The sequence below is a fragment of the Babylonia areolata genome, chromosome 26, assembly GCF_041734735.1.
Source record: "Babylonia areolata isolate BAREFJ2019XMU chromosome 26, ASM4173473v1, whole genome shotgun sequence".
Classification (NCBI taxonomy): Eukaryota; Metazoa; Mollusca; class Gastropoda; order Neogastropoda; family Buccinidae; genus Babylonia; species Babylonia areolata.
Window position 1 is genome coordinate 36,932,972 of NC_134901.1, and position 22,904 is coordinate 36,955,875.

At 45.1% G+C, this 22,904-nt stretch overlaps 1 protein-coding gene across 1 annotated transcript in view; it reads left to right on the forward strand.

The window, feature by feature from the left end:
• LOC143300364 (uncharacterized) overlaps nucleotides 1–22,904 on the forward strand; it is a 267,224-nt gene that overhangs the window by 196,941 nt on the left and 47,379 nt on the right. Inside the window, exons 6-13 of the mRNA XM_076613976.1 lie at nucleotides 2,891–3,165; nucleotides 3,855–3,989; nucleotides 6,482–6,624; nucleotides 8,909–9,017; nucleotides 10,789–10,975; nucleotides 11,435–11,675; nucleotides 20,678–20,861; nucleotides 22,284–22,424. Coding sequence (XP_076470091.1) covers nucleotides 2,891–3,165; nucleotides 3,855–3,989; nucleotides 6,482–6,624; nucleotides 8,909–9,017; nucleotides 10,789–10,975; nucleotides 11,435–11,675; nucleotides 20,678–20,861; nucleotides 22,284–22,424 — 1,415 coding nt within the window. The remainder of the gene's footprint in view (nucleotides 1–2,890; nucleotides 3,166–3,854; nucleotides 3,990–6,481; nucleotides 6,625–8,908; nucleotides 9,018–10,788; nucleotides 10,976–11,434; nucleotides 11,676–20,677; nucleotides 20,862–22,283; nucleotides 22,425–22,904) is intronic.

Sequence of the window (22,904 nt, forward strand, 5' to 3'; positions counted from 1 at the left end):
TGTAATTTAAAGGAATAGGGAGAGAGAAAAAAAAGGGATGGTGGGGTGGCAAAACATTCAGAACAAGAATTTTTTTTTTTTTAAAGAAGCAAATAATGTAAAATGAAGAGAGAGATGTAGAAAACAAAATTATAATCAACCAAAACAAGGTGGAAAAAAAAGAAACATGCATTTGTATGAGACAGTGCGGCAGAGGAAGGAGGCAGGAATAATGAATAGAGAAAGCAAATTGTGTGCTGTTGGCCAGGAAGAAAAACTCACCACTTTTATAATAATGATAATACAAATAATAATAATAATAATGATAGTATCATTTATTTTCAGTCTAACGATTATCATCATCTTAGATGAACAGACTATGAATGAATAAACGGAACTCAACACTTTCAGAATCAACTCTGGAAGAGCTGAAGAAAAGAGAAAAAAAGGAGCTTGCAAGTACATGCACAAAAGCGCGCGCGCACACACACACACACACACACACACACACACACACACACACACACACACACACACACATGTACAAACGTACGCATGCGCATACTTATACGCACACACACACACAAACTCTCACTCTGTCTGTCTCCGTCTGTCTGTCTCTGTCTCTCTCTCTCTGTCTCTCCCCCCCTATCTCTCTCTCTCTCTCTCTCTCGCTTACACACACACACTCTAAAAACGCATCTTCTCCCCAAAACCCATAAAAGTGCAATACTCCAATATAAAAAAAAGGGACAAAATATTCAGAACAATAATGTAAAAGAAAAAAAAAAGAAAGAAGCAAATAAAGGGGAAATGAAGATAGAGGGAGAAAACAAAACCAGGAGATTAAAGAAAAAAGAAAAGAAAAGAAACGTGCATTTATATGAGACGCTTCAACAAAGAAAGGAGAAATAATGATAGAGAGAAAAGCAAATTGTGATGGGAGGAAGAAAACTCATCACTTCTGGATCAACACTGGAAGAGCTAAAAAAAAAAAATATTAAAAAAAAAAAATCAGCGTGCAAGTACATGCACAAACACACATAAGCACGCACGCACACACACATGCACGCGCGCGCGCACATACACACACACACACACACACACACACACACACACACACACACACACGGAATGGATATCAGGAAGAACATTCAGTTACTTCTCTCCAGAATTGATAAAACAGACAAATTTCCGTAAGAACATTCATGCGAAAGGAAAATGGAATAGACGAAGCACGAGAGAAAAAAAAAAAAGAAATCTTATCTTAACAAAAATGAAACTCCGGTATGACGTAAAAATATATGATTTTTAGCGCGAATGAATAACAAGAAATATGTTGGTGGGTGGAGAGAGAGAGAGAGGGGGGGGGGGGGCAGATGTATAACAAAAATGTGTTGGGGGGGAAGGGGGGAGGGGGGCAGAGATAAGGCCAGTGCTCCATAGCTGACTCATGTCATACACAGACCTCGAGGAATAAACCGTAATCCTCTGCTCTGCCTGTTCTCATTATTTTCAAATCCATCATGAGTGGTGGGGTTTTTTTTGTTTGTTTGTTTTTGTGTGTTTGTTTATCAGATTTTGTTTCAGTTTTCTTCTTCTTTTTTTTCTTCTTTTTTTTTTTGTCGGCCAGCTTGTCAAACCCAGGAGTGAAAAATGTCGGCTATGCATACTGAATTGTCTAAAAAATAAAAAGAAAGAAGGAAAGAAAGAGAATAAATAAATAATGAATATTCCAGCATAAAGAAAATTTCCTTTTGGCGGAATGCACAACTGGAGATTTTCTTTTTTTCTTTTTTCAGTGTGCTGTTTCTGTGGAACCGTTGATTCACCGCAGACACACGAACGCACGCACGCACGCACGCATCATTTTTCATGAAGGCAGGCAGGCACACACACACACACACACACACACACACACACACACACACACACACACACACACAACACAACACCACCACACGTAATAAACAACATTCCCACCACACACCCGTTTTGCAAACGCCTGTACTGGGTGGACGCCAAGAACAAGACCATCACACACACACACACACACACTCTCTCTCTCTCTCTCTCTCTCTCTCTCTCTCTCTCTTATTCACACGCATATACATATAGGCAGACTCTCTCTCTCTCTCTCTCTCTCTCTCTCTCTCCACACACACACACACACACACTTTTAACACCAACATCGTACCCCCACCACACACCATGTGACAGACGCCTGTACTAGGTGGACCATCACACACACACACACACACAAACACACAGAGCGAGAGAGAGAGAGTCATAATTACGTAACATACCCACACCTGTAACAGACGCCTTTACTGGGTGGACGCGAAGAACAAGACCAGCACACACACACACACACACGCACGCACGCACACGCACCAATCCTCACCCCACCCCACCCCACACACACCGCATCACCACCACCAACCATCCCCACCCCCACACACATAATAACACCCCACCCAGAGGAGTGATGGCCTCAAGGTAACATGTTCCCCTAGGAAGCGAGAAAACCTGAGCGCTCTGGTTCGAATCACGGCTCAGCCGCCAATATTTTCTACACCTCCACTAGACCTTGAGTGGTGGTCTGGACACTAGTCATTTGGATGAGACGATAAACCGAGGTCCTGTGTGCAGCATTCACTTAGCGCACGTTAAAAAAAAAAACCCACAGCAACAAAAGGGTTGTTCCTGGCAAAATTCTGTAGAAAAAAATCCACTTCGATAGGAAAAACAAATAAAACTGCAAGCAGGAAAAAACACACAAAAAAATGGGTCGGCGCAGTAGTGTAGCGATGCGCTCTCCCTGGGGAGAGCAGCCCAAATTTCACACAGAGAAATCTGTGGTGGTAAAAAGAAATACAAATAAAAATACCCCCACACACCCGTGTTTCAGACGCCTGTACTGGGTAGACGCCAAGAACAAGACCATCTCCTCATGCGACGTGGACGGCGGGGACGTGACGGTGGAGCGCCAGCTGACCGCCAGCAGCCCGGCCTTCGGGCTGGTGGTCATCGGCAACAACGCCATCATCAGCACCTGGTTCAAGGCCAAGGTCATGTCCACCTTCGTGGGCACCCGCACCGCCCTGTGGACCGAGGAGCTGTACCTGCCCGACAGCCAGGAGCTGTTCAGCTTGGTGTCCACTGCTCCCTCCGTGCAGGCTCGCGGTGAGTTGGTTGTTGGTGGTTAGTGTGTGGGTAGGTGGTGGGGGTGGATGGGTGTTGGTAGGTGTGTGGGGGTGGGGGATGTGTCTGTGTGGGTGTGGGTGTTGCGTGTGTCGGTGGGTGGGTGGGTGCGTGCGCACATGTGTGTGTGTGTGTGTACATTTTTCTCTGTGTGTGTGTTTGTGTTTGGTTGTATGCAGGTGTGTGTGTGAGTTTGTGTGTGTGTGTGTCGTGTGTGTGTGTGTGTGTGTGTGTGTGCGTGCAGATATATATGTGTGTATGAGTGTGTGCGTGCTTGTGTGTGTATGCTTGCATGTGTGTGTAGCGGGGGTGGGGGGGAATCATATCTGCAATTTGTAGTATTGTCTTTTGCTGTTTCTAGAGACGCATATTTGTTGTTGTTTATTTGTTGTTGTTTTTTTGTTTTTTTAATTCATGTGCAGAGGTATGTTATTATGCACTATTGTCTGTGTATTGTTTCATGTGATGCGCTTTGTGCCACATGATAATAATAATGATGATGTTGATAATAAGATGATGATGATGATAATAATAATAATAATAACGATGATAATAAATCAATCAATCAAATAAATAAGATAGATAAATAATTGAATAAACAAACAAACAAACCAACCAACGCATGGTGTAACGCATTGTACGAGGCGGCTCATTGTGCCACGCGGTGCCAGGTTTCCACCCGTGTGGGGAGGAGGGGCGAGGAGGCTGCTCCCACCTGTGCCTGCCCACCGGAGGTTCCTTCTACAGGTGTACCTGCCCCTCCTTTGGCGGCATTGCCCTCAGCTTCAGTGCCAAGAGCTGTGAAGGTCAGCAAGCCACCTGGTTTTTTGTTGTGGGTTTGGTTTTGTGTGTGTGTGTGTGTGTGTGTGTGTGTGTGTGTGTGTTCATTTGCTAGGTGGGTGTATTGTATTGTGTTGTGTTGTACTGTATTGTGTTGGGTTTTGTTGTGTGTGTGTGTTTTTGGTTGTTTTTTTTGTTTTGTCTGTTTGTTTGTTTTTGTCGCAGCAGATTTCTCTGTATGAAATTCTGTCTTTTCTCCTCGCCTCACACTTTTTTTTTTGTTTGTTTCTGTCTGCAAGTGTACTAGTATTTGCTTTCCTATCGATTTTTTTTTATCTATTTATTTATTTTATTTTTTTGTTTGTTTGGGTTTTTTTTCGTTTTTTTCTTCTTTTTTTTTCTTCTTTTTTCTTTTTTTTTCTCAAGGCCTAAGCGCGTTGGGTTACGCTGCTGGTCAGGCATCTGCTTGGCAGATGTGGTGTAGCATATATGGATTTGACCGAACGCATTGAAGCCTCCTTGAGCTACTGATACTGATACTATCAAAGTTGAATTTTTCTGCAGAATTTTGCCACGGACAACTGCTTTGTTGACATGGCTTCCTTTTTGTGTGTGTGTGTGTGTGTGTGCGCCAAGTGCAAGCGTGTGCTGGGTTCGAATCCCGCTGTCACCCTTTCTATCAAGTTTCTTCTTCTTCTGCGTTCATGGGCTGTAACTCCCACGTTCACTCGTATGTACACGAGTGGGCTTTTACGTGTATGACCGTTTTTACCCCCGCCATGTAGGCAGCCATACTCCGCTTTCGGGGGCGTGCATGCTGGGTATGTTCTTGTTTCCATAACCCACCGAACGCTGACATGGATTACAGGATCTTTAACGTGCGTATTTGATCTTCTGCTTGCATATACACACGAAGGGGGTTCAGGCACTAGCAGGTCTGCACATATGTTGACCTGGGAGATCGTAAAAATCTCCACCCTTTACCCACCAGGCGCCGTTACCGAGATTGAAAGTCGAACGCTTTAACCACTCGGCTATTGCGCCAGTCTCTACAAAGTTTGACTTGGAAAAATAATCCAACTGAGCGTCTACTCATTGAGATGAGACGATTAACCCAAGGTCGAATGTTGAGCACACACTCGGCGCACTGAATACGGGAACCCATGGCAACATACATGTTGTCCTCTGGCAAAATTCTAGAAATAGAGACCCACTCTGGGGCCGTATTCAAGAGAACATCGTGCCTGAGGGTAAATGTGAACCTGCAGGTAATCTGCCTGAGGCAAGGCAAACTGCCCGAGGGTAAGCAATCTCCAGTATTCATGAACACAAAGAGTCTACCCGCGTGTCTACAAACCCGAAGGCAATTTACCCTTGCTACCTGCCAAGGGGGACTGCCCACGAAGCAGAGTTAAATATGTCGGATCCTTCTGCAGCATTTTTGACTCAGTTGTGTAAACAAAGTGAGTCTATCTTTTAACCCGGTGTTTGGTTGTCTGTGTGTGTGTCTGTGTGTCCGTGGTAAACTTTAACATTGACATTTTCTCTGCAAATACTTTGTCAGTTGACACTAAATTAGGCATAAAAATAGGAAACATTCAGTTCTTTCCAGTCATCTTGTTTAAAACAATATTGCACCTCTGGGATGGGCACAAAAAAGTAAAAAAATGAAGCCTAATTATATGCAAACTGCATTTACTGTTATATTTATATTTTTTGTATTCTCTAAACTTGGCACTTTGATCTGATATTCTGACCCAACAACAAGAGCAGTCATTATCATTTTTTGTTCAAACAGGAACTTCTTTTGCTAAGCATGGAAGTTTTATTTATTTTGCAAACGTTTTGGTGCAGAGTGTAAAGAAGGGAAATTACTCTGTAATTAATGCTAAGGGACTTAATTCGCTTTAAACTGATCTTTCTCATCTTAAACATTACATTTTGAAATTATACTCGATACATAAAAAGCTTGGAATTTTTTTTTAAGTGTATCACAAGTGAGTCTTGAAGGCCTTGCCTCTTGTTCTTTGTTGTTTTTTTAAGGGAAAACAGGCGTGCTTTACGGATAGCACGTGTTTTGCGAACTCTCTCGACAATGTTCTGAGCTGTGGTGCAATGAGAAGTGAAACTGAGAGCATGGCAGACGGGAATCTAGGGATTTTTTTTTTTTTTTTAAAGACGATGGGTTTGCTGTCTGAGCGAACCACGTGTGTCTTGAATACAAAGATAACTTATCCTTCAAGGTTAACTGTACCCGCGGGTCCCAACCATGTCAAAGATAACTTGCCTGAAGGCAAAATGAATTTTGTCTTGAATACGGCCCCTGATAGGCACACAAATATACAAGCATGCACTCAAGGCCTGACAAGGCACATTGAGTCATACTGCTGGTCAGGTATCTGCCGAGCAAGACGTGGTTTTACGTGTAGGGATTTGTCCAGAGAGCATTTGTAGCGATACCTCCTTGTGAAAGTGAAACTGAGTCTGAAAAAAAAAAAATCCCCTGTGGTTTTTTCAGCCCCCAGCGAGCTGCTGTTCTTCACTCTGAAGGAGTCAGGGGAGGTCGGGTTCATCTCTCTGACGGGGGCAGAGTCACATGACCTCACCCTGGCCGGTCGCAGCACCCACCCCTCGGCCGTCACCTACGACCCCATCGAACAGGTGTGGTTTGATTTGATGGAACCGATTGATTTGACTTGTGATATGCAGTAGGTGGTGTTTGTGGATGATTTGAATTGTGGTGTGCAGGTGGTGGTTGTGGATGATTTGAATTGTGGTGTGCAGGTGTTGTACTGGGTGATTGGTTGATTGATTGATTGACTGATTGAATTACACTGTGCAGGTGGTGCACTGGGTGATTGATTGATTGAACTGTACTGTGAAGGTGCTGTACTGGATGATCGATTGATTGATTGATAATAATATAATAATAATAATAATAATAATAACAATGTACATTTATATGGGGCCCTTTCTCTCTAAGAGCTCAGGGCGCTTTACATGAAAGAAAATTATTACAAGTTACATAAAACATTCATGACCATCTTTCTCAAAAAAACCCTTCCCCCACCCTCCCCTCCCGCCCCCCCTCCCCCACTCACACTTTCCCCTTCCAACTCTACATACACCCAAAGTGGCTGACATGCGTGGTGTTGGAGAACAAGGAAGCTGAGAGTACTTACAGATAGGTTTTAAAAAGATGAGTTTTTAGTGATGAGCGAAAGGCAGAAATAGAAGCAGATGCACGGATATGATGAGGAAGGTTGTTCCAAATGGTCTCAAATGGGAAGACTGGGCCCACACAGCTGATCGTCAGCCATTTCACGGTTGGATCTGTGGAGTGTTGCTCAATTTTTTGGTTGACCTCGGGATACAGAAGGAAAGGAAGTGTAAAATACTACAGCCTTGTCAAGTAGTCCGACACACCTCCATAGCAACATAGTCATCATCGTCATTACCATTTGTCATCAAATGCAGAGAAAACATTTTCCCCAGATTCTGCGGCCTTTCATGGCCTGCTTTCATGGTGACCTCAGTTCTGATTCACCCTCCTTGTTCGCGATGAGTTCCTGTCAAAATCTTCGGTGTTGCAAATTCGTGAGGGACTGTAGGGGGGACGTTGTGGTGGTCTCCACTCAGACAGTGGGTGAGGAGGGTGACTCTCTCAGTCAGTTTCCACGAATAACCGATTATTGTTATGAGTTGAGGGCTGAGTAGGTGGTGTCCTATGTGTTGAATCAGAACAGGCACTACTGAACACCACTGAAGTGACTCGGCAGCAGTACTCGGAATCTCCTCTGTGTGACCGTCTGACGACCAAACATCGACAGCCGGCGTTGAGAGTGTGGCAGACCAACATGGGTATGGCTGTAAAGGGACATCGGAATGAAGGGTAACGCCACTGAAACGGCGCAGATGATGACACAACAACAACAACAACAACAAAAACGACAACGAAACCAGTCGACTGTCACTAACAACTTTGATGTCGCGTTTCTGGTGGTCCGTGAGTGGTGTGGGAGGCCGGTGTTTCTTGGTCCTGGTGATGATGGTGCTGGGGATCTGTGGGACGTGCATGCACCGCTCGTGCCACTCCAGCTCCTCTGTGATTGGTTGATTTGATTGATTGAATTGTGCTGTGCAGGTGTTTCACTAGGTGAATGAAGGATTGATTGAACTGCATTGTGCAGGCAATGTACCTGATGATTGACTGAGTGAGTGAGTGAGTGATTGAACTGCACTGTGCAGGCAATGTACTGGATGATTGACTGAGTGAGTGATTGAACTGCACTATGCAGGCAATGTACTGGATGATTGAGTGATTGATTGCTTGACTGAGTGGGATGATTGAATGAATGATTGATTAATTGACTGATTGATTGATTGAACTGCACTGTGCAGGTGGTGTACTGGATGATTGATTGATCGACTCATTGATTGAACTGTACTGTGCAGGCGGTGCACTGGATTGATGGGTGGATGGATGGATTGAATTGCACTGTTCAAATGGTGTACTGGATGATTGATTGATTGACTGACTGAATGAACTTCTCCATGCAGGTGGTGTACTGGATGATTGATTGATTGAATGAATGAATGAACTTCTCCATGCAGGTGGTGTACTGGATGATTGATTGATTGGCTGAATGAATGAACTTCTCTGTGCAGGTGGTTACTGGATGATTGATTGATTGACTCAATGAACGTCTCCATGCAGGTGGTGTACTGGATGATTGATTGATTGACTCAATGAACGTCTCCATGCAGGTGGTGTACTGGATGATTGATTGATCGATTGATTGATTGATTGACTCAATGAACGTCTCCACGCAGGTGGTGTACTGGATGATTGATTGATTGATTGACTCAATGAACGTCTCCATGCAGGTGGTGTACTGGATGATTGATTGATTGATCGATTGACTCAATGAACGTCTCCATGTAGGTGGTGTACTGGAGTGACGTGAAGGAACACACAGTGTACAGGGTCAGTCTGGCGGGAGGGGAACGGGAGGTGTTTCTCAACAGCTCTCACGGCATCGGAGTCGTCGATGGTCAGTTTGTCTTCTCTGTCTCTGTCTGTCTGTCTGTCTGTCTGTCTGTCTGTCTCTCTCTCTCTCTCTCTCTCTCTCTCTCTGCGCCCTCTCTCTCACTCTCTCTTTCTCATTCTCTCTCTCTCTTTCTTTCTCTCTCTTTCCCCTCTATTTCTCTCTCTCTCTCTCTCTCTCTCTCTCTCTCTCTCTCTCTCTCTCTCTCTCTCTCTCTGTCACTCATTCGTACATTCTCAGTTTCTCTCACTTGCCAACTCTCTCTCTCTCTTTCTCTCTCTCTCTTTCTCTCTCTCTTTCTCTCTCTTTTTCTCTCCCTCTTTCTCTCTCTTCCCTCTCTCTCTTTCTCTCTCTCTCTTTCTCTCTCTTTTTCTCTCTCTCCTCTTTCTCTCTCCCTCTTTCTCTCTCTTCCCTCTCTCTCTCTCTTCCCTCTCTCTCTCTCTCTCTCTCCCCCCCCTCTCTCTCTCTCCCCCCTCTCTTTCTCTCTCCCTCCCCTCTCTCTCTCTCTTCTCTCTCTCTCTCTCTGACTTGTGTTTGTAATTATTTGTGTGTCTCTTAGAACGATGTAGATAAGTAAGTCGGCTATTGTGCTAATATCTCCACCGTTGGAAAATAAAGTTTCATTCGTTCTGTCATTCATTCAATGTAAGTTTACAGGCATGTGTGCGTTCTGTTTATGTCTGTGTATAGTTTGCCAGGTACATTTTATTGTGTTTATATGGAAGATTGATGCAAATTGATGATTTATTGTATTTGTTTTGTAAATCACCAGGGGCGGTTTTCTGGACTGCTATAAAAAATATCTTTTATTATTATAACTAGTATTATAACTATTATTATTATTGTAATTGTTATTATTATCATTATTATTATTATTATTATCATTATTATTATCATCATCATCTCATCGTCATTAATAATGAAGGGGTATGTGAACATGATGCCACACAACCCAGAAGAGCTCCAGCACAATGCTGTGGTTATGTTCGACATCGTATGTTCTGTAAAGCACCTGAGGCGGTTTTCTAGACAGAGTGCTGTGTAAGTATCTACTCTGATTCATGATTATTATCATTATCATTATTAGTAGTCCTCACAGTATCATAGTCATCATCATTATTGATAACGAAGGGGTATGTGAACTTGATATGGATACTTATACAGTGCTTATCCTGGGTAGAAGACCAAGCTCTAAGCGCTTTACAAACACGGGGTCATTTACACAACAGGCTGCCTACCTGGGCAGAGCCGTCTGACGGCTGCCACTGGGCGCTCATCATTCATTTCCTGTGTCATTGAGTCAGGTTTTAGTTACGCACACATATACTCATACACGGATACTGACATATAACATTTTATGTGTATAACCATTTTGTTTATTTACCCTGCCATGTAGGCTGCCATACTCCATTTTCGGAGTTGTGTATGGTGGGTATGTTATTGTTTCCATAACCCACCGAATGGTGAGATGGATCACAGGATCTTTAACGTGCATTTTGATCTTCTGCATGCATATACACATGACAGGTCTGCACATATGTTGACCTGGGAGATCGGAAAAATCTCCACCCTTTACCCATCAGGCGTCGTCACCGAGATTCGAACCCAGGACCCTCATATTGCAAGTCCAACGCTTTAACTACTTGGCTATTGCGCCCGACAGGGTTTATTCATATACAGGCCAAGGCCCTGAATGAAGGGGTACCTGGCCACCAGTCATGTCTCCACCTACAGAAAGACCTCCAGACACAACACGCTGCGTCCTGCCCTGTTTCAGGTCTGGCGATGGACTGGGTGTCGCGCCACCTGTACTTCACCAACATGGGGTACTCTGAGCCGGGGCTGGACGGGGCGGTGTACGCCTGGCACCGCGTGGAGATGGTGTCCCTCAACAAGGCCCACAGGAAGACCATCATCAGCGACCTGGAGAGACCCCGGGGACTCACCATCGACATCGACAACGGGTAGGTGTGGGTGTTGGGTGTGGGTAGGTGTTGATATCGGGGTAGGTGTGGAGAAGGTGTCCCTCAACAAGGCCCACAGGAAGACCATCATCAGCGACCTGGAGAGACCCCAGGGGACTCACTGTCGACATCGATAACTGGTAGGTGTGGATATTTGGTAGGTGTTGATGATGGGCTGGTGTAGAGATTGGGTATTGGTAGATAATTAGTATGTCTAGATAAAGGTCAGATGTAGAAAACAGGTGTGTGGATATATAATAGAATAGAATAGAATATGTCTTTATTACCAAGTGTACACACACACACACACACACACACACACACACACACACACAAAAACTCCCACCCACCCAACCCTTATACACACCCCAACACACACACGTTCCTCACACACCCCACCCCACACACACATCACACCTAACTCAACCAATCCCCTCACCAACCACCCACCCTGCCTAGGTACCTGTTCTACGGAGACTGGGGCCGGAAGCCCAAGATCATGCAGTCCTACCTGGACGGATCCCACAGCCAGGTGATCCTTCAGGACGACCTCAGCAACCCCAACGGCCTGGCCTACCGCCAGGGCCAGCTCTTCATGGCCGACTCCAACTACGACAACCGCACCTCGGGGCCCCGCCTGAGGGTCTACAACGTGGAGAAACGGCTGTGGCAAGGGTTGAAGCTGGGTTCGAACATCTCGGTGAGTTGGTGGTGGTGGGAGTGGGTGTTTGTGTGGTGAGAGTGTGTGTGTGCCCTTGGTGTCGCCTGTTTGTGTACATATCACCAGGATGTCCTGCTTCTTTGTAATCACCTCGTTGTCCTCCCTTCCTTTTTTCATTCTTATTTTTCTTTCTTTTTTTTTTATTTTGCTGCCCCATCATCCGCATCGTTTCAGTGGCATTACTTCCACGCCACTCATTCCCCGTACACAGCCACACCTGTGTTTGTCTGTCGCCGTCCCTGTGCCGGCAGTCCACAGGGATGTCCTTGTGTTTGTCTGCAATCACCTGGATGCCCTTGCGGGTTTTTTTGCACATACTCCTGTCCTTGTGTTTGTCTGTAATCACCTGTAACAGTTTGTCCGCAATCACCTGGATGCCCTTCCATTCCTCCATAATTACATGGCTGTCCTTCCATTTGTAGTAATCATCTGGAATATCTTCTGTTTGTCTGTAATCACCTGTATGTCCTATGTTTTTTTTCATAATCAACTGGACGTCCTTTTGTTTGTCTGTAATCAGCTGGATGTCCTTTTGTTTGTCTGTAATCAGCTGGACGTCCTTTTGTTTGTAATCACCTGGACGTCCTTCTCTTTGTCTGTAATCACCTGGACGTCCTTCTGTTTGTCTGTAATCATCTCACTTGGACGTCCTTCTGTTTGTCTGTAGTCACCTGGACGTCCTTCTGTTTGTCTGTAATCACCTGGACGTCCTTCTGTTTGTCTGTAATCACCTGGACGTCCTTCTGTTTGTCTGTAATCATCTCACTTGGAAGTCCTTCTGTTTGTCTGTAATCACCCGGACATCCTTCTGTTTGTCTGTAGTCACCTGGACGTCCTTCTGTTTGTCTGTAATCACCTGGGCGTCCTTCTGTTTGTCTGTAATCATCTCACTTGGACATCCTTCTGTTTGTCTGTAATCACCTGGACGTCCTTCTGTTTGTCTGTAGTCACCTGGACGTCCTTCTGTTTGTCTGTAGTCACCTGGACGTCCTTCTGTTTGTCTGTAATCATCTCATTTGGACATCCTTCTGTTTGTCTGTAGTCACCTGGACGTCCTTCTGTTTGTAGTCACCTGGACGTCCTTCTGTTTGTCTGTAATCACCTGGACGTCCTTCTGTTTGTCTGTAATCACCTGGACGTCCTTCTGTTTGTAATCACCTGGACGTCCTTCTGTTTGTCTGTAATCATCTCACTTGGACATCCTTCTGTTTGTCTGTAATCACCTGGGCGTCCTTCTGTTTGTCTGTAATCATCTCACTTGGACATCCTTCTGTTTGTCTGTAATCACCTGGGCGTCCTTCTGTTTGTCTGTAATCATCTCACTTGGACATCCTTCTGTTTGTCTGTAATCACCTGGACGTCCTTCTGTTTGTCTGTAATCACCTGGACGTCCTTCTGTTTGTAATCACCTGGACGTCCTTCTGTTTGTCTGTAATCACCTGGACGTCCTTCTGTTTGTCTGTAGTCACCTGGACGTCCTTCTGTTTGTCTGTAATCACCTGGACGTCCTTCTGTTTGTAATCATCTCACTTGGAAGTCCTTCTGTTTGTCTGTAATCACCTGGACGTCCTTCTGTTTGTCTGTAATCATCTCACTTGGAAGTCCTTCTGTTTGTCTGTAATCACCTGGACGTCCTTCCGTTTGTCTGTAATCACCTGGACATCCTTCTGTTTGTCGGTAATCACCTGCATCATGAGCTGTTGATGATTAATGTATACACTTGTTCACTTCTCCTTCTTGTGGCAGGTCAGGCAACTCAGTTCTGATGAATACGTTTATTGACCGTGTGTGTATGTGTCTGCGTGTGTGTGTGTGTGTGTGTGTGTGTGTTCATTTAGTCTGTTCTGAAGCGTATGCCCATTAATCATCTAACAATAATTCTGCTTTTTCCTCCCCTCGCCCCCAGCCCCCTATCTCTTCTCCTGCAACTTGGCGTGTGGATGTTTTATCATCATCGTTTTCTGTGATAACCTCCCGAGTTCCTGATACCAGATGGTTGGTATTTTTGGAAGCGCTGGGTCAGGTGGCTGTTCAGAATGGCTTGGAAACAGGTTCCAAGATTGATGCATGCAGCAATATTTCGAATGAATACAGAAGCAGCAGATTTTTATTTTTTTTTTTTTATTTTATTTTTTTTTTTAAGTTTTCAACAAATTCCTCTAAGAGAGACTTCCTTCTCTCTCTCTATGTCTCTATCCCCCCTCTGTGTGTGTGTGTGTGTCTCTCTCTCTCTGTCTGTCTCTCTCTCACTGTCTGTGTTTTAAATTTTTCCCCTTGTTTGCTGATTCTATTATCCTCAGAAATTTAAAAACCATTCATTTAAAACTTATTTATTCATCATTATCCCCCCGCCCCTCTCTTTCTTTCTTTCTCTTTCTCTCTCTGTCTCTGTCTCTCTCTCTCTCTCTCTCTCTCTCTCTCTCTCTCTCTTTCTCCCCTCAGTCTGTCTCTGTCTGTCTGTCTGTCCCTCTTTCTCTCTCTCTGTCTGTCTGACTTTTTCTTTCACCTGACCTGCCTGAACTGCTTGCCCTGTCCGAATTTGAATGCCTTTTAACTAGAAAGGCCAATGAACACTGAAAGCAGAAATCTATTCCCGATCCCCCTCTGTCTCTGTCTATCAGTCTGTCTGTCTGTCTGTCTGTCTCTCTCTCTCTCTCTCCCCCCCTCCCTCCGCCCTCTCCCTCATCTCTCTCTCTCTTCCCCCCTCTCTCTCTCCAATATGTCTCCCCCCCTCCCCCCTCTATGTCTCTCTCCCCTCCCTCTCTCCCCCTCCCTCCGCCCTCTCTCTCCCCCCTCTCTCCAATATGTCTCGCCCCCCCTCTCCCCCCCCTCTCCCCCCTCCCATCTCTCTCTCTGCCCTCTTTCTCCCCCCCCCTCTCTCTCTCTCTCTGCCTCCTTGTCCCCCACCCCTTTCCCCTCTCCAGTCTTTCACCCACCCTCTCTCTTCTTCCCTCCCCAGTCCCCCCACTCCCATCCATCCTCTCCCTCCTTGTCTCCCTGCCCCCCCCCCCTCCCTTCCTCTTTCTCTCTTCTTTCCCCCACCTCCTCTCCTCCCTCTTCTTCCCCCCTCTTTTCCCCCTCCCTCTCTAATCCTTCCTCTCTCTTTGACGTGGATACTTACATAGCGCCTATCAATCGGTCAGAGACCAAGCTCTAAGCGCTTTACATACACGGGGACATTTGCACCACAGGCTGCCTACCTGGGTAGAGCCGACTGACGGCTGCCACTGGGCGCTCATCATTCGTTTCCTGTGTCATTCAATCAGATTTTCAGACGCACACGCATACACACTCAGACAGACATGTAACATTTTACGTGTGTGACCGTTTTTATTAAATTTTATTTACCCCGCCATGTAGGCAGCCATACTCTTCCCCCTTCTTCCCTCTGCCCCCCCCCCCCCCCTCCACTCCCCCGCTCCCCCGCCCCCCCCAACCCCCCTCTCTCTCTCTCTCTTCTTTCCCCCTCTGTCTATTCTTTCCTCCTCCCTGTCTCTCCTCCCTCTCTCTCCACCACCCCACACTCCCTGTCCCCCACTCCTTTCCCAGTTCTTCCTCCTTCCTGTCTTCCCATGCCCACATCTCTCTCTCTCTCTCTCTCTCTCTCTCTCTCTCTCTCTCTCTCTCTCTCTCTCTCTCTCTCTCTCCCCCTCTCTTCCACCCCCATCTCTGCATATCATTCAGATATTTCATCTTAAGATTTGGATGCCAGACTGCATAAAACTGTAGCCATCTTGATTCAGTTATTTATTAATGATTTATCCTCTTGCTATTTGCTGAGGGGGTGGGGAGGGGAGGGGTAATTTATTCATTCATTTATTTTACCAAGATAGCATCATTTATGTTCCCCATTGACGTCATTTGCCAGGGGGGTTTTTTTGTGTGTGTGTTTGTATGAGAATTAGATTGGCGTGTCCGTTGTGCTCTTTCCCCTGATGTATGTGATGTTTGTATCATTTCTTCGTTGTGGCTGCCCTTTTTGCATCAGGTTGTGAGTATTAATTGGCTCAATCTTTTAACTTTCTCTCAAGCTTAGAGGTTTGGGGGTTTTTTGGTTAGATTTTTGCCTTGGATTGTTGAGTTCAAGAAAGTGCATGTAGAATATTTTGAATTTTTTTTTATTTTTTATGTGAGCTGTTTAGACTTAAAGTGACAATGTGCATGTTGGTGTGGCTGTGTGGTGTTTTCACCTCGGCCAATTATGTGTGTATGTGCATGCATGCATGCTGCTTGTACACACACGCACAAGCATGCGCACACACACACATGCATATGCACACGCACTCACACACACGCACTCACACACACACGCACGGGGACACACACACACACACACACACACACACACACACACATGCAGATGCACATAAACATATGCTCACACACACAAATATACACATGCATATGCATATATGTATGCACATATATGTGCACATACACACACTCACACTTATACACATGCATGCTCCCTCTCTACTCTACTCTACTCTACTCTACTCTCTACTCTACTCTAATCTACTCTAACCTAATCTACTCTGCTCTGCTCTATTCTAATCTCATCAGTTCCAACAGTGCCTGCTTGCCCGGGAACCTCCTCTCGTTCCCCAGCCCATTTGTGACTATTCTGTCAGTGATCAATGTGGATTCCCTGAGCGGGTGGCTGTAGGACTTCATTGACAGCAGCTGAACTGTCGGGCTTCAGCAATCATGTGCATACCCAAAAAACACCACCACCATTAAATAAAACACACAACCCTCCCTAACCCTCCCCCCTCCCCACACTCGCCCCGCACACACACACACATACTCCTTCAGTGCGAGCAGAAAGGGTAATGTCACAGCTTTCTTTTTCAACCTTTTTTTGTCACAAACATTGCGAGCATGGGTCATGTTGCCAGAATTCTTCTGCTGCTGCTGCTGCTGCTGCTTCTTCTTCTTGCTGTTCTTGTCCTCCTCCTCCTCCTCCTCCTCCTCCTCCTCCTTCTTCTTCTTCTTCTTCTTCTTCTTCTTCTTCTTCTTCTTCTTTCTTTCCTTCTTGTTGTTGTTGTTCTTTTTTTTGTTGTTGTTGTTCTTCTTCTTCTTGTCCTTCTTCTTCTTGTCCTCCTGCTCTTCTTCCTCCTCCTCCTTCTTCTTTTCCTTCTTCTTGCTGTTCTTGTTCTCGTCCTCCTCCTCCTCCTCCTCCTCCCCCAGACCAGTGAAGAGTCATTGGGGCGTCACACAGAAGACCTGTTCACCATATTCTTTCAGTTCTGTTGGTGTGTTTGTGTCTCTGCAAATGCCAGAATTAGAATAACATAGAAACACAAAAAGATAGCAAAACCAAATGTGCAGCATCCTAGGGCAACAGTGGAGTAGTTTTGGAGGGAGGGAAGTCAGGGGGATGGGTAGTAGGGGTTGGGGGAGGGGTGATGTCCTAATTGACAAGGTTATGTATTGATCAAAGGATGGCATTTCCCTATCGCACCCCCAGCCCCCCCTCCCCCTCCCCACCACCCCGCTAACGGGCCAGGCCACAGTTGTTGGAGGAATGTCTGTGAGGCTGTCCCCCCCTCCCTCCCTCCCTCCCTCCCACCGTGAGGTGGTTTGGGGGAATCCTGAATCAGCCGAGCTCGTGGGCGTCTCAGGGGACGTATGATTTATTGATTGAGTTTTCTCCCAGAGTGCCTTGCTCGGCAGAAATGGATGGATGTGTTTGGTTCGCTCAGCAGAATAGGAGGAGTGGGGGAACAAATGTGTTTTCTGTCTGTCCCGTGACATGTTTTGTTGGGGGCTTTCTTGTCCATGTGGTGTCTGGGAAGGTGGAAGACTGACTGGATGGTTCTTGTGTGTGTGTGTGTGTCTGTGTGTGTGTGTGTCTGTGTGTGTGTGTTTGTGTGTGTGTGTCTGTGTGTGTGTGTTTGTGTGTGTGTTTATTTGTTGCTGTTTTAGTGGGGCCTCCACTCCCCAATTTTTTTCCCACTTTTTAGATTTTATCTTATTTTATCTTTTTTTTCTCCCCCTTTGGCCTTCCATTCTTTTCCACGGGTCTTTTTTTTTTTCTTTCTTCCAGTGTCATATCAATCTTTGACAAGCACACAGACTTTTACTTATACCTTTCCCTCGTCACCTATGGTCTGGCACAGCTGTTGTCCCAGTTGGTCTTGCTGTGTGCGTTTTAAGAAATATATATTTTGACAATTGTGTACATTAGTCTTGGTGTTCTACTGCTCTTGCGTGCAGCTGCTTGCATTCACATTATTATGTGTGACAAGTGATTATTTCTGTCTGGGTTTTTGTTACTGCTCTAGTGTGGTAGTGTTGAGTGTGGTGTTAAGTTTGAATCTTTCATCCGTACATGATTTAAACAAATGAATTCATAATCAATGTTGAATTGTTAACCTGAGAAGTATGACATTATTTGATGACATGAATAAGATTTTTTTTTAACTTGACCAAAGCTTTAGGCCTTTGATCACCGAAAAGCTTGAAGAAGGTGTTTTCTCAGTTGTAAATGTTGTTCAAATATTGTTTGTAGTGTTGGCAGTGATTTAGTTTTTCCTGCTATCCTAACTCTTCTGTCTTCATACATTACTTAATTCATTGCTTTGAATGCCAGACACAACATCAGTTAATTAAAGACAGATTTAAAGCCCTTGCAGCTTTTTTGTCTTGAGTGTTGTTTTGTTGGTGAGGTGTTTTGCTGTCTGCTCTGGTCATGTAGTGTTTCAGTGTGTTTGGTGGTGTGTGTTTGTCTAAGGTTCTTGTGTTGTGCACCGACTATTTATGTTATTAGTTGTTCACTATAATTTTTTTTTTTTTAATTGATACAGTTTTGCATGCCTGTAAGTGTGTTTTTCGTACACAGAGACATGTGTGTGCCTTGGCAAGGCCATTCTCTCTCTCTCTCTCTCTCTCTCTCTCTCTCTGTCTCTCTCTCTCTCTCTCTCTCTCTCTCTCTCTCTCTCTCAGTCATAACTAGATATCTTCTTCTGGTGGTATTTTGGATAGTTCTTTCTCTTTCTTTTTTTGTGATCATTTCAAGAAAAAAATGCAAGTGTTTAAACATTTTCTTTGACTTTTGCCTTTGTCAAGGTCATAATGTCTTAAAATGATTATTCATATTGTACAACCATTCACATTGAAAGTGGCACAGTGGTTTGTAAGTATTCACTGTCCACGCACACACACACACACACACACACACACACACACACACATCTCTCTGTCTCTCTCTCTCTCTCCCTCTCTCTCTCTCTCTCTCTCTCTCTCTCCCTCTCTGAGGCTTTTTATTATATCCTGTCTATTCTTCTCCAAAACTTTCCTCATTTATTTTTCATAAATGCAATGAATTTCTCTCCCGAGTAAGATGATAACTATTCCCTCCATGCTCCTCAAAGACACTGAACCTGGCCCATCCTTTAGGCACTTTGTCCACATATTCTTCAAACAACTTCCTTTACTGCAAAAGTTCTGATATGAAAGCGATCTTCACGATGAAGTTGGGGGACTTAGTGGAACGTCATGGGCTGAAGAGATGAAAGAGAAAAGTTGGAATGGAAATGGGGAGGGAGCAGGGGGATCCGGGGGGGTGGCAGGGGGGGTGGGGGGGGGGAGGGGAGGTGGTAGATGGGAGGAAGTGCATGGCGGTCACATGACTGACTGACATTTGATGCAGTGCAGTTGACGCATGGAGGACTCCCCCCCCTGGTCCCCCCGAAATGTCACATTCTTTACCCCTAGTTATGCTGACTTCTGCAGCAGATGGAAATAAGGCTGTCGATGTATTGATGTTTTGTTGTTTTTACTTTCTTTCTTTTTTTTATTCTTTTTTTTTATTTATATATAGATATTACATGCCTTTGTGATTTTGTTGTTGTCTTAGAAGAAAAAAAATTCTGAACTCTTAGCAGTTGGAAATAATGACAGAGGTTTTTAATGTATTGGTGATCTTCTTCCTTCTTTTTTTTTCCGATTTTTTGTTGTTGTTTTTTTGTTTGTTGACATTACATGTCTGTGGGTTTGTTGGGTTTTTTTAACCACTTTGCTGCTGGAAATAACCAGCGAAGTCGTCAATTTGCTGTGTATTGAAGATCTTTTTTTGTTTGTTTGGTGTTGTTGTTTTGGGGGTTGCTTTATTTTGTTTTGACTCGAAAGTTACACATGTACCTTTGTGTAGTTGGCCTCTCTGTCTCTCTGCCTCTCTGTCTCTCTGTCTCTCCATGTGGTGATGGTGTATCAGTGTTAATTGTTCACAGTATAAGGTATGTTGTTTCTGTTCCTTTTTTTTTTTTTTTTTTTTTGTCATCGTTAGTTTTGCCCCACCTGTATTGGTGCCCCACACATCGCCATAAAGGATGGTATTGTCAGTGGCAATGAAAAGCAGTCTGTCTATCTCTGTCTGTCTGTCTGTCTGTCTCTCTCTCTCTCTCTCTCTCTCTCTCTCTCTCTCTCTCTCTCTCTGTGTGTCTGTGTGTCTCAGTGTTTTATTTATACAGTGAGGAAAGCAGTTGAATTTTGGATAAGATCCGTTCCCTTGCCAACTTTAAAGCTTTTGATCTGCAAAAGCAAAAGCAGTGACTGACACATTCAGTTTAGAAGTATGTTCACATTCATTTGTGCCTTTATGTGGTCATTGGAGTGTGTGTGTGTGTGTGTGTGTGTGTGTATGCGTGCGTGCATGGGTGTGTGCGTGTGTGTGTATGTGCGCATGTGTGTGTGCATGTGTGTGTGTGTGTGCGTGCATGTGTGTGTGCGTGCATGTGTGTGTGTTGGTGTGTTTGTGTGTGTGTGTGTGTGTGTGTTTGTCTATATGTTTACATGTCTCTGTGTGTTTGAGTTTGTGTGTATGTGTATAGTTGTATATATATGTGTGTGTGTGTGTGTGTGTGTGTTTGAGTGTATTTTTGTATATATATATGTGTGTGTGTGTGTGTGTGTATGTATGTGTGTGTTTGCGTGTATGTGGATATGCATATATACATGTGTGTGTGTGTGTGTGACAGCTGCCGATGGGCCTGGCTGTGCGTGGCGACACCCTGTACTACACAGACTGGATCTCTATGGAGGTGGGCACCGTGGGCTACATCAAGTCCTACGACCTTCGCTATGGCGTCGACAACAAGGTCATCCTCAAGGGGCACCAGCCCACCGGCCTCCACTACTCGCCCGTGGCTCACAAACGTCGGGGTCAGTCCATCGTGTTTGCTCGCCTGCTGCCTAAAGCCCTCCGTCCTCCATCTCCGCCCCCATCCCACCCTCCCTGTACCAGACCCTCCTCCCCACCCCTCCTTTGAGGATGCAGGGAGAGGGGGGTGGAGGGGGTCGGGTGGGGGTTTGTTCAGAATTAACGGTATCCTACCCCCCCCTACAGTCTGGGAAATCAGTGTTGGAAGTTTCCTCTTTACTGTCACTGTCGTTGTTTCTGGGTGTGTTTGGTGGTGGTGGTGGTGTTTTTTTTCTTGTTTCCATAAGCTGACATGGATTACGGGACCTTTCACGTGCGTATTTGATCTGCATGTGTATACTGAAAAGAGGGTTCAGGTACTAGCGGGTCTGTACATCTGTTGATCTGGGAAATCGAGAAATCTCCACCAGACACCGTGATGGGGACTTGAACCCAAGACCCTCAGATTAAAAGTCCTACGTTTTAACTACTGGGCTGTTGCGCCCGTCTTTGGGAGGTGTAGATGATGAGCTGTGTGAATGCCCTGTCCATGCAGATTCTAGCTCAAAGTGTGAGGTCTAAATGTTGAGCAGTGCAGATGCCCTGTTCCATGCAGATTCTAGCTCAGAGTGTGAGGTCTAAATGATGAGCTGTGTGAATGCTCTGTCCATGCCGATTCTTGCTCAAAGTGTGAGGTGTAGATGATGAGCTGTGTGAATGCCCTGTCCATGCAGATTCTAGCTCAAAGTGTGAGGTGTAGATGATGAGCTGTGTGAATGCTTTGTCCATGCCGACTCTTGCTCAAAGTGTGAGGTGTAGATGATGAGCTGTGTGAATGCCCTGTCCATGCAGATTCTAGCTCAAAGTATGAGGTGTAGATGATGAGCTGTGTGAATACTCTGTCCATGCAGATTCTTGCTCAAAGTGTGAGGTGTAGATGATGAGCTGTGTGAATGCCCTGTCCATGCAGATTCTAGTTCAAAGTGTGAGGTGTAGATGATGAGCTGTGTGAATGCCCTGTCCATGCAGATTCTAGCTCAAAGTGTGAGGTGTAGATGATGAGCTGTGTGAATGCCCTGTCCATGCAGATTCTAGCTCAAAGTGTGAGGTGTAAATGATGAGCTGTGTGAATGCCCTGTCCATGCAGATTCTAGCTCAAAGTGTGAGGTGTAGATGATGAGCTGTGTGAATGCCCTGTCCATGCAGATTCTAGCTCAAAGTGTGAGGTATAGATGATGAGCTGTGTGAATGCTTTGTCCATGCAGATTCTAGCTCAAAGTGTGAGGTGTAGATGATGAGCTGTGTGAATGCCCTGTCCATACAGATTCTAGCTCAAAGTGTGAGGTGTAGATGATGAGCTGTGTGAATGCTTTGTCCATGCCGACTCTTGCTCAAAGTGTGAGGTGTAGATGATGAGCTGTGTGATGCCCTGTTCCATGACGCAGATTCCTCTGACGGGGTGTGTGACAAGGCTTCATGCAGTCACACCTGTGTGCGCACGCCCCCCTCCTCCGACCGTCCCTTCCACTGCCTCTGTCCCGACCAGTCCTCCAAGATCCTGTCCAGCAACTCTGCCATGTGTGATCGTAAGTCAGCGTTCCTTTGTTGGATCAGCGTTGTTTTGATTTGATTCGTCCGTTCTTCAGCTTAACGTCTTTTCACTGAAAGTGATATTAGACGAGGGAAGGAAAAAAATCGAGGGAGGGAAAAGAAATTACTGTGTACGCGTGCGAGTAAGTGAAAGTGTGTGTGCGTGTGCGTGTGCTTGTGTGTGTGTGTGTTACATATAGAAAATGATCGATTTAACTAAAAGAGAGAGAGAAAAATAAAATAAAGCATAACAACATAACATCTTTCTAATAAAAAACTAACAACTATAACAGTGAACCATCTGGACTATCTGTCAAGGATTTGAAAAAGTCATACATTAGCAATGGACTGCTGAAGATTGTCAACACTGAAAATGATTTCAGTTCAGGGATGTGAGACTTTAACATATAGCAAGTTAGTATATGATCGGCTGTTATGTGAGCACCGCAGATGCAAGAAACATTCCCAACATACTT